This window comes from Sapajus apella, unplaced genomic scaffold (genome assembly GCF_009761245.1).
Source record: "Sapajus apella isolate SASKATOON/1434 unplaced genomic scaffold, GSC_monkey_1.0 scaffold12, whole genome shotgun sequence".
Taxonomy (NCBI): domain Eukaryota; kingdom Metazoa; phylum Chordata; class Mammalia; order Primates; family Cebidae; genus Sapajus; species Sapajus apella.
Genome location: NW_022436952.1, coordinates 35484462 through 35496604, shown reverse-complemented (window position 1 = coordinate 35496604; position 12143 = coordinate 35484462). Strand labels below are relative to the sequence as shown.

Below are 12143 nucleotides of genomic sequence, written 5' to 3'. Positions count from 1 at the left end.
TGAGAGCACACTATACTCTATTCAGGTGGTGTCAGTTAAGCAGTGAAGTGTGCCCTCCATTATTAATGCTTTCTCTCTTGTAAATAGAGCTTGATAGTGCAGCTTTTTGTTTCGTTTTGTTTTGTTTTAATAGTCTTGCTTTGTCACCCAGGCTGGAGTGCAGTGGTGTGATCTCGGCTCACTGCAACCTCCGCCTCCTGGGTTCAAGTAATTCTCCTGCCTCAGCCTCCCAAGTAGCTGGGATTACAGGCACCTGCCACCACACCCAGCTAATTTTGAATATTTTTTTCGTTTTTTAGGAGATGGAGTCTTGCTCTGTTGCCAGGCTGGAGTGCAGTGGTGCAATCTTGGCTCGCCGCAACCTCCACCTCCTGGGTTCAAGTGATTCTCCTGCCTCAGCCTCCCAAGTACCAGGACTACAGGTGCACACCACCATGCCCAGCTAATTTTTGTATTTCTTTTTAGTAGAGATGGGGTTTCATCATGTTGGCCAGGATAGTCTCCGTCTCTTGACCTCCTGATCTACCCGCTTCAGCTTCCCAAAGTGCTGGGATTACAGGCATAAGCCACCGTGCCCGGCCTAATTTTGTATTTTTAGTAGAGGTGGGATTTCACCATGTTGGCCAGGCTGGTCTCAAACTCCTGATCTCTGGTGATCTGCTGCCTTGGCCTCCCAAAGTGCTGGGATTATAGGTGTGAGCCACTGCTCCTGGCCAGTAGGTGGTAAAGGTGTAAAATAGTTCTGTAAGTAACTTTCCATGTCTAAAAGTGTCTTAAACAGCGACTGTAACATTGATGGATCCATTGAAATAGATTTTATGACTTAATAGTTACCTTAAGTTCTAAACTAGCTGTATCTTGAACATATATCTATATTGATCTTGAAATGCAAAAGAAAACTAAGCAATAAAGTCAATCAGAATATATTATTTCATGAATAATACTTTTTTTTTTTTTTTTTTTTTTTTTTGAGACGGAGTTTCGCTCTTGTTACCCAGGCTGGAGTGCAATGGCGCGATCTCGGCTCACCGCAACCTCCGCCTCCCGGGTTCAGGCAATTCTCCTGCCCCAGCCTCCTGAGTCGCTGGGATTACAGGCACGCGCCACCATGCCCAGCTAATTTTTTGTATTTTTAGTAGAGACGGGGTTTCACCATGTTGATCAGGATGGTCTCGATCTCTTGACCTCCTGATCCACCCGCCTCGGCCTCCCAAAGTGCTGGGATTACAGGCTTGAGCCACCGTGCCCGGCCAATACTTTCTTAAAACATAAGGGAGACCAGCCTGTCGTTCCAGCAGTTAGAGAGGCTAAGGTGGAAGGATTGCGTGAGCTCAGGAGCTCAAGACCAGCCTAGACAACATGGTGAGACTTCATCTCTATAAGCAAACAAACAAAAAACCATAAGGGAGCTATGTGAAACAGATATCCATATTTTAAGACTATTTATGAGAAATCATTTTGACTGATTTTAATGCAATTATGACTAGCTTAGGGCCTAATCCTTTTTTCCTCCTAAGTTAAAAAATTAATGTAAAAATTTAAAAATAAAATAACAAATCTCTCAGGCCAGGCGCAGTAGCTCATGTCTGTAATCCCAGAACTTTGGCAGGCCGAGGCGAGCAGATCATCTGAGGTTAGGAGTTCGAGACTAGCCTGACCAACATGGAGGAAACCCCATCCCTATTAAAAATACAAAATTAGCCAGGCAGCATTGCGGGCTCCTATAATCCCAGCTACACAGGAGACTGAGGCAGGAGAATCACTTGAGCCCAGAAAGCGGAGGTTGCAGTAAGCCAAGGTCACGTCATTGCACTTCAGCCTGGGCAACAAGAGTGAAACTCCGTCTCAAAAAATAAATAAATTAAAAAAAAAAAAAAAATCTCCATCATTGAAGATGCATGATAATCACAGGGAGACCAAAGATGAAGAGAAACCTCTAATGCATCTTAAGCCTATGCTCTCAATTTACATTCTACACATCTGCATTGACCTGGAGTTGTAAACTTCTGTTACTCTCATCATAGGTCCACGGTGGTCTATGAGTTTGGGATGTTGGACTCAATTTTTTCACAGACATATATTTGTAGTTTTTGATAATCCAAAGTAATAATCTGTAAACTTCATGACCAATTAGTTGTTAACTTCATTTCTGATGAATACTTATGGTTACTACATGTTGTCAAGTACTGCTTATGGTATTGGTTTGAAGGCCTTAGTATTTCAGATGTTCCAAGATCAGCCTCAGAGAGATGTTTAGAGAGTGTCTATAACAGCTTTAGGTTTCCTTGTCTGTGTGTGTGTGTGTGTGTGTGTGTGAAAAGAGTATATACAGATAGATTTTTTTGAAGTTTGGCAGTTTGCTATAGAATACATTTATTTTAAATATAGAAAACATGAGATCCATCATATAGGGTGGCAACTCAATTTATGTGTGGGATGCATAATTGAGAGATGTTATTTTTGAGTTCCCTTTTTTGTGAGCTCTGCTATGAACTGCAAATTGTGTGCATGTGTGTAAAAGGTTAAGAGCCCGGGTAGCTGAGTGGGGTGCCATGCTGTTAGCAGACGACGAAGGCAGTATTACTCACCAGGTGCACGCTGTCCGCTCTGTAGAAGATTCCATCTTCATGGAGTCATCTCATGGTCCACTTTTTCTTGAAGCCAGGTAACATTTCCAATGGGTTGGCCTCGTTGGAGGTTTTCTAGCTTGGAAAACCTAAGCATTCTCTTCCCCCAACCCTTTTTTTTTTTTTTTTTTTTAAATAAAACACTGTCTGTTGGAAAAACTAACTTGCAAGCTGGAATGAACCTGCGATATCACTTTGCTTTGTAAGAAATAATTATGTGACGAGTTTTTTTTTTTTTTTTTTTTTTTAATAGAAACTGGTGAGGATGAGAATTGGAGTATTGCGTCTTTGTTGTGATGTTAAGCATGGAGCACTCTGGCTTGTGTTGTAGACTTTTGTTTCTAGGGATGTACAGAATCTATTTTGTGATAACTAATCTGTTCACTTTGTTACTGAGGCAGAGTAGTTTTGTGCAATTTGAATTTGTGGTTCTTTTTTATTTTTTTGAGACAGAGTCTCACTCTATCGCCAGGCGCCAGGCTGGAGTGCAGTGGTACAATCTCGGCTCACTGCAACCTCCGCCTCCTGGGTTCAAGCAATTCTCCTGCCTCATCCTCCCAAGTACCTGGGACTACAGGCACACGCCACCACACCCAGCTAATTTTTGTATTTTTAGTAGAGACGGGGTTTCACCATGTTGGCCAGGATGGTCTCGATCTCTTGACCTGGTGATCCGCCCACCTCGGCCTCCGAAAATGCTGGGATTACAGGCTTGAGTCACCATACCCGGCCGAATTTGTGGCTCTTAACTCTTTTGCGTATGTCAGTGCCTTGGTCTTTTAATGATACCTGATTTTTGCTTCAAATCTGTTTGTTTAACTTAGTTATAAAAGAACCTAAACTAGGCCAGACAGTCTCTTTAAGCTCTTAATTTTGTAAATTTTCTTTTCTTTTTTCTTTTTTTTTTGAGACGGAGTTTCTGTTGCCCATGCTTGAGTGCAGTGGCACCATGTAAGCTCACTGCAACCTCCACCTCCTGGGGTCAAGCAATTCTCCTGCCTCAGCTTCCCGAGTAGCTGGGATTACAGGTGCCCACTACCACGTCCAGCTAATTTTTATAGTAGAGATGGGGTTTTACTGTGTTGGCCAGGCTGGTCTCGAACTCCTGACCTCAGGTGATCCACATGCCTCGGCCTCCCAAAGTGCTGGGATTACAGGCATGAGCCACCTCACCCGGCCATTTTTGTGTGTTTTCTACATCATCTCAATTATGTTCACTTAATTAAGACTTCAGTGACATTTAAATAAAATGTTTCGACGTTTGCTTTAGAGCTTTATCCTCTTCATGGTAAGCTGTCATACTTGAGACTCTTGAGGGTGCTTAGCAGTGTTATTAACTGAGCATGCTCACAACTCAGTTTGTGGTACAGGCTGTCCCTGTTCTTGTCAAGCATACTATGGCTTCTTTTATGTCATTGCCTTTCAATCCATCATGTTACATTATGTCCTTTAGTTGGTACCATTATCACTGCCTGTCTAACTAACACCAGGGATTGTTTTTTTTTTCTCTTTAATTAGCAGTTACCAAATTAATGCAAACTGGTAAATTTTCCCCTCCCCCTTCCTTTATTTTATTTTATTGAAAATTTTTATGAGGCTCAGTGTTTCCAAAGTTGACTTTAATCATTTCTCTTACAAAAGTATTATCACTTGTCACTTAACTGCTTACAAAATAGCTTTCAGATCTTGGGGATAGGAGATTACACATTATTTAAACATGAATGTGACCCTCAAAATTGTGAAAACACTGCCTTAATTCTCATTTTGAAGGACCTTGATGGTACTACAAAGCGCTAAATTGATTTGTCTAATTTCTTTATTTCCCGTGTGAAGAAAACGTTACAAATTTAGACGTCTACTCCACATAGTACCTATTTGTCTTTATTGGTGTCTACATTATGTCATTTTCTTAATGATTATCTAAGCGATTATATGCATGGCTATATTGATCAATGTTTTTGATAAGCATTACTGTATGCAATTAGCTTGACAAGTGTGCTAATACTTCCCTAAAAGTAGACTGCTAAATAACTCGTATAGGGTTTTCATGCTAATCATGTTTTAAATAATAATTGTATTTTCTGACTACAGGCACGTGACACAAGCTGACCTCAAGAGCTCCACGTTCTGGCTTCGAGCAAGTTTTGGTGCTACTGTTTTTGCAGTTTTGGGCTTTGCAATGTACAAAGCATTATTGAAACAGCGATGATATAAAAAGAAATACTGGCCCTACCAAAAACAAATACTTTTATGTACATTCTGAATGCTTTACGTTCTGCTAGAAATATTGAGATATTTATACATGCAGAGTTACTTTATTAATATTTGTAATTCATGCATAAGAGTATTTTAATGATAGTTATAACTGCAGTATTGGCTAGCATATGGAAAGAAAACAGCTAACAGCCAAACTAAAATGGCTAAATTCCAGAGGCCAAAAGGGAATATTTTGTAAATATATGTACATATTCAGGCAAGATATGGTCTCCCAAGCTGAGTTCTAGAAATGATGTTTCTAGACATTTCTAAATGGTATTGTTAGTGCTCACTTGGCTCACCCTCCTAGGTTTAAATTAGCCCAGAGACTGTATTTACTCATGGATCAACTTTATTTATTTCACATTTACTCAGAGAGATCCTTTGGGTTCTATAAGGACTTAAGGCACAATTTGCCATTCTCTCTCCGTTTTAAAAAACATACAAGCCAGTGTCAGCTTACCAACATGACTTTTTTTCAGTCACTTGTGGTAGGCCAGCCTTGAAGCCATCGCACAGTCTAGAAAATTGTATAGCTGAGTGTGCAGCTCACCTTTAAGGATGAAGTGAGGTAAAAGCAATTCGCAGAGACGTTATCTATGTGATTATGTTGCTTCTTTTGTCAGTATATTGAATTTTATAGCCCTTTCAATGAAATGAGAAAAAACAATTTGTATATTACCAATGTTTTTAGTTTAAATAAAGAGTCACCCTTACTACTGTTGAATTTTCCTCCCAAGTGTAAATCATTCTATAATGGCTGTGTCTATTATAGTATATTACAGTAACTGCATGTGTCAAAAAGTGTTCTATATCAGGATAGTTTAACCTAGAGGCAGTAATTTTTTAAATGATAAAATAAATCTAATGAATATAAACTCTCATGATAAACCTATTTTTTCCATCATCAACCTTTTCAAGTATTTAAATAAATAACTGCTATGTACTGTGATCTTGAGTTTTTTTGTCTTCTAAAGTAAATATTTCTGTACAGATATGAGTGAAGTCCTCTGGTTTCTGTCTCTCATATTGAAAATTATTGTATGTAAAAAGAACCCTCAGCTGCGCGTGGAGGCTCACAACTGTAATCTCAGAACTTTAGGAGGCCAAGGTAGGCAGATCACCTGAGGTCAGGAGTTCAAGACCAGCCTGACCAACATGGTGAAACTCCATTTCTACTAAATACAAAAAATTAGCCGGCCATGGTGGCACATGCTTGTAAACCCAGCTACTTGGGAAGCAGAGGCAGGAGAATTGCTTGCACCCGGGAGACAGAGGTTGCAGTGAGCCGAGCTTGCACCATTGCATTCTAGCCTGGGCAACAAGAGTGAAACTGTCTCAAAATTTTAAAAAAAAAAAAAAAAAAAAAAAAATACTTAGCTGGACATGGTGCCTCGCACCTTTAATCTCAAAACTTTGGGAGGCTGAATCGGGCCAATCACTTGAGGTCAAGAGTTCAAGACCAGCCTGGCCAACATGGCAAACCCCATCTCCATTAAAAATAAAAGAAGTTAGTCAAGCATGTTGGCGAACGCCTGTGATCTCAGCTACTCAGGAGGCTGAGGCAGAAGAATCCCTTGAACCTAGGAGGCAGAGGTTGCAGTGAGCCAGGATCTTACCACCACTCCACCTGGGCAACAGAGCAAGACTCCATCTCAAAAAAAAAAAAAAAATAGGAAAAGTCAAGTGTGATTTATATGTGTAAGAGGAAATTTACTTAAAAGTTGCAGAGGATGACCGGGCGCGGTGGCTCAAGCCTGTAATCCCAGCACTTTGGGAGGCCGAGGCGGGTGGATCACGAGGTCAAGAGATCGAGACCATCCTGGTCAATATGGTGAAACCCCGTCTCTACTAAAAATACAAAACATTAGCTGGGCATGGTGGTGCGTGCCTGTAATCCCGGCTACTCAGGAGGCTGAGGCAGGAGAATTGCCTGAACCCAGGAGGTGGAGGTTGCGGTGAGCCGAGATCGCGCCGTTGCACTCCAGCCTGGGTAACAAGAGCGAAACTCCCCCTCATAAAAAAAAAAAAAAAAAAAGTTGCAGAGGAATCTATTCTGGTAAAAGACCAATTGTTTTCCCCTACACATGCCTGATTAATGTGTTCCTGCTATTGTTTGCATGTTTATTTTCTCCTTTAACATGATTTTTCCTCATTGTCATTCTGAGGGATTTTTTTTTTTTTTAAGACAGAGGCTCACTCTGTCACCCAGACTGGAGTTCAGTGGCACCATCTTGGCTCATTGCAACTGCCACCTCCTGGGTTCAAGCAATTTTCCTGCCTCAGCATCCTGAGTAACTGGGATTACCGGCACCTGCCACCCCACCCAGCAAACTTTTTTGTATTTTTAGTAGAGACGGGGTTTTATTGGCCAGGCTGATCTTGAACTTCTGATCTCGAGATCCACCCGCCTCAGCCTCCCAAAGTGTTGGGATTACAGGCGTGAGCCACCACGCCCGACCCTGAGGGACATTTTCTTACAAGATCACATTTCCTGAGCAATTAGTAACAGTATAACTTACTAGCTATAAGCTTGCACAATAACATATACCGTATTTACTTGCATACTTCCCCATCTCTCCCTCCCCACATTTCCATTCTAAACTTGAAAGAAAGGAAGATTAAGCAAAATGCTGGTGACACTTCATTTTTTTTTTTTTTTTTTAATAAGGTCTCACTCCTTTGCTCAGGCAGGAGTGCAGTGGCACAATCATAGCTCACTGTATCCTTGAACTCCTGGGCTCAAGTGATCATCCCACCTCAGCCTCCCAAAGTACTGGAATTACAGGTGTGAGGCACCACACCCTGGCCTGACTCTTCATTTTTATTAATTTCTGAGAATTTCTCACTTACCAAATTTATGTCAGTTGTATAGCTTGCAATGACAGTTAATGTTTTCCATGTTCTTTTTTAGTTTGTCTGAAATACTGCTGTAAATGAACATGCTTTATAGATTGTTGTGTTTGTGAGAAACGGAGGAAATAAGCTAGCTTACCAAGAGTTAATGAGTGGTGTGTTTGTATATTTAGATATTCCATCTTTTCGTTTGGAGCTTTAATTTCTTTGGTTCAGAAGGCAGGAGGCAGCTGCCCTGTCTTGCTCTGGGCACACCCCCTTGCTAAGCTAGCCCCTTTCCTTGCCTGTGAATCACTCCAGGTAGGGTGGATTAGTAGTGGGAATGCTCACTGTTTTCTCTTCTTTAACCTACAGGCACATATGGAGTTTTTCTTTCTTTTTGAGACAGAGTTTTGCTCTGTTGCCAGGGCTGGAGTGCAGGGGTGTAATCACAGTTCACTGAAGCCTTGACCTTGTGCGCGCAAGCGATCCTCCCTCCTCAGCCTCCAAGTAGCTGGGGACTACAGGCATGTGCCACCACACCTAATTTTTTTAAAAAATGACTTTAGTAGAGATGAGGTCTCACTATGTTGCCCAGGCTGGTCTCGAGCTCCAGAGCTCAAGTGATCCTCCCACCTCAGCCTCCCAAAGTGATGGGATTATAGGTATGAGCCACTGGGCCTGGCCTATTTTTCTTTATTTTGCATCCTCTTTAGAGACTAGTGAATGTGAGAAAATGTGTGAACACAAGAAGAGGCTTTTTCTGGCTTTTACAATTTGCTCAGGAGATACAAGCTTTAAGAGTACAAAGGAGAAATGAAGAAAATGGGAATTTGGGAGTCAAAAGGAGAGCTTTCACTTTACACCAGTTGCATTGTCTTTTTTTTTTTTTTGAGACAGAGTCTTGCTCTGTCGCCCAGGCTAGAGTGCTGTGGCATGATCGTGACTCCCAAGTAGCCGGGACTATAGGCACCCACCACCATGCTCGGTTAATCTTTTATTTTTATTTTTAGTAGAGAGAGAGTTTCACCATGTTGGCCAGGCTGGTCTCAGACTCGTGGCCTCAGGTGATTCCCCTGTCTCCCCAAAGCATTGTCTTTTAAATGGACAGTTCTGAGGCTGCTTGCTGTAGTGCCTTAATGAATAATAAGGCAGTTTGAAGGTTCGTTCGTAGTCCTAGCATAATGTAGTAGCTTAGCCTTACTTAGAACATCAGGGATCTGTTGCTTCTTGCTATTAAGGTCTTTCTCTTTCACATTTGACCAAAAAATGAGTAATTTCCCACGTTGTTGGCACTGATGATGCTATGGTAGGAGTGGGCTCTGATGTTAGGAATTTGGGGAGCACATGACCATTCTGAAATGGCCTATGAAAGAGGTAGGAAGACTTTGGATATCAGTGAATATCTGCACATCACCTGCCAGGGGCAGGCACCGAATAAGAAATATACTGATGAGGCCAGGTGCAGTGGCTCAAGCCTGTAATCCCAGCACTTTGGGAGGCCAAGGCAGGCGGATCATTTCAGGTCAAGAGTTCGAGACCAGCCTGACCAACATGGTGAAATGCCATTCTACTAAAAATACCAAAAAAAAAAAAATTAGCCAGGCATGGTGGCGCATGCCTGTAATCTCAGCTACTCAGGAGGCTGAGGCAGGATAATGGCTTGAACTTGGGAGGTGGAGGTTGCAGTAAGCTGAGATTGCTCCACTGCATTCCAGCCTGGGCAACAGACAGAGCGAGACCCTGTCTAAAAAAAAAAAAAAAAAAAAAAAATATATATATATATATATATATATGTATACACTGATGAGCCAGTCTTGAATGAAATGAGAACTTTCCCGGTCTGTGAAGGCAGTTAAATAATGAATAAAGAGAGGAAAACCAGAGGTAATGCCCAGCCTCTGTGGCAGAGCATAAATCTTTCCTAAACAGGCCCTAAGAATGCAACTTGGGTTGACTTTTTTCTTTTTGGCCAATCATTGGCTGTTGGGTTAGCTTCTATGCCCCTTTTGTCTTAATTGGACTAGTAAAAGTCAATACAAAGATGCCTTTAAAATGTATATGCAAATCTGGCCAGGGATGGTGGCTCCCGCCTGTAATCCTAGCACTTTGGGAGGCTAAGGTGGGTGGATCGTGAGGTCAGGAGACTGAGACCATCCTGGCTAACATGGTGAAACCATGTCTCTACTAAAAATACGAAAAATTAGCCAGGCGTGGTGGCATGTGTCTGTAGTCCCAGCTACTCGGGAGGCCGAGGCAGGGGAATCGCTTGAACCCGGGAGGAGGAAGTTGTAGTGAGCCAAGAGTACGCCACCTTATTCCAGCCTGGGTGACAGAGTGAGACTCTGCCTCAAAAAAAAAAAAAAAAGTATATATATATACACACACACACACACACACACACACACACACACACACACACACACACATGCAAATCCTAAAAATGTGTGTGTGACCTGTTAATTTGACTTCATACTTTAGTACTTATTTATTATTTTTATTATTTTGTTTTGAGACAGTCTCCCTCTGTCACCCAGGCTGGAGTGCAGTGGTGCAATCTCAGCTTACTGCAACCTCTGCCTCCCAGGTTCAAGGGCTTCTTCTGCCTCAGCCTCCCAAGTAGCTGGGACTAAAGGCGCCCACCACCACACCTGGCTAATTTTTGTATTTTTAGTAGAGACAGGATTTCACCATATTGGCCAGGCTGGTCTGGAACTCCTGACCTTGTGATCTGCCTGCCTCACCCTTCTAAAGTGCTGAGATTACAGGCATGAGCCACCATGCCTGGCTTTTTTATTTTTTTAACCAACATACCAAATTCTTAAATCATGCTTTCACAGTCCACGTGTGTTTAGGAAACTAATTTGGGACTAGATGCTTTTTGAGAAATACTACATGTCAAGATGCTAAATTTAATGTTCACAGTATAAGAATGATCCATGCAGGCAGCTTGACCTTTCCAATGCCTTTATCCCAAGATTCACAGTCCAGTAACACACTTGTTTAAACCCCTAAGGTTGCAAGTAATTCATGTCTTTTTAACTCTTTTTATCAAAAGTCGCTGTCCGTGAGAGCAACTGTCTGTTAACCTGCCTGGCCCTCGGCTCTGTGGAAGTCTGACCTGTGAGTATCACAGCTGTGTATCTCAGGTTTATAAAATATCCTCTTGCTCCCATTGCACTCAGACTTGTCAGACCATTTGTCCCAGATATTTTGGGTTCAGAAAGTATCTTACTAGAAGGCAAGATTTTCTTTTCTTGGAGATAAGGTCTCATTCTGTCACTCAGGCTGGAGTGCAGTGGTGCGATCTTGGCTCACTCCAGCCTGGCCGACAGAGCAAGACTCCATCAAAAATAATAATAATAATAAGAGGAAACCATTCATGTGCTATACAGAAACTGACCATGAGCCAGATTTGATAAATACCTCCTGTAACTGATGAAAATGTAGTAAATGCACAGCAGCATTTACTAATGATTAAAAAAATTACCTGATTGTTTTGGAATGTGAAAAGGTTCAATACTAGGAAGAACTTAAAAATACTGTAGTCATGTTTTGTTTGTATGGAAACTAAGAGTGGATGTAGTTGTCTGATTTTTTTCGCTTTTACTCATCACATTGTTTACAAGAGCATGGTTCTCTGGCCAGCTTGGGGTTAACCTCACAGAGCAGTTGGATGTTTAGAAGGTAATGGGAGCATCAATTCCACTTTTTCTGAGCACTCACAAGGAGCTATTCTTTTGGCACATTATTCATGCTTGTTTTCAGTTGTCCAGTTGTATAATTGGCTTACATGGAAAATAAAGGAATCCCATGAGAATGTTTAGTTTGAACTCTAGTTATCTGAGGAATTTGCCTCCTTGTGTAAATGAACATGTGATCATGTTTCTTATTTCTTTAAATTTGAAAGCCAAAATTTCAGAGCGTAAGTAGCTTACATAGTATAAAGGTCATCTGTCCAACTCCATACTTTTGTAGCATACAGGGAGCACAAAAAGGTGAAAAGTGATGGCCAGGCATGGTGGCTCACACCTGTAATCCCAACATTTTGGGAGGCTGAGGGGGGCGGATCACTTGAGGTCAGGAGTTGGAGACTGGCCTGGCCAACATGGCGAAACTGTGTCTCTACTAAGAGTACAAAAGTTAACTGGGCGCGGTGGCACATGTGTAGTCCCAGGTACTCGGGAGGCTGAGGCAGGAGAATCACTTGAACCCAGGAGGTGGAGGTTGCAGTGAGCTGAGATTGCGCCACTGAATTCCAACCTGGGTGACAGAGCGAGACTCCATCTCAAAAACAAAAAGCAAAAAGTGACTTATTCAGAGCCACAATATTAGTTTGTCCTGGAGCTAGGACTGGAACCCAGGTATTTTGATTCGCAGTTCGGTACTCCTTCCACTGTAGGAGCCAACCTAACAGCTGGGCTT

General features: G+C 41.9%; 1 protein-coding gene across 8 annotated transcripts in view; it reads left to right on the top strand.

Annotated features, from left to right (window-relative positions):
* RHOT1 (ras homolog family member T1) overlaps positions 1-5835 on the top strand; it is a 70735-nt gene extending 64900 nt beyond the window's left edge. For 4 of the 8 annotated variants that reach the window (XM_032280927.1, XM_032280926.1, XM_032280925.1 and 1 more), the window contains one exon: positions 4719-5835. In XM_032280927.1, the coding sequence (XP_032136818.1) occupies positions 4719-4836 (118 nt within the window). In that variant the 3' untranslated portion in view covers positions 4837-5835. Of the gene's footprint in view, positions 1-2521; positions 2666-4718 lie in introns of all 8 variants that reach the window. The other 4 variants (XM_032280923.1, XM_032280922.1, XR_004269749.1 and 1 more) reach the window with 3 other exon arrangements.
* The last annotated feature ends 6308 nt before the right edge of the window (positions 5836-12143 follow it).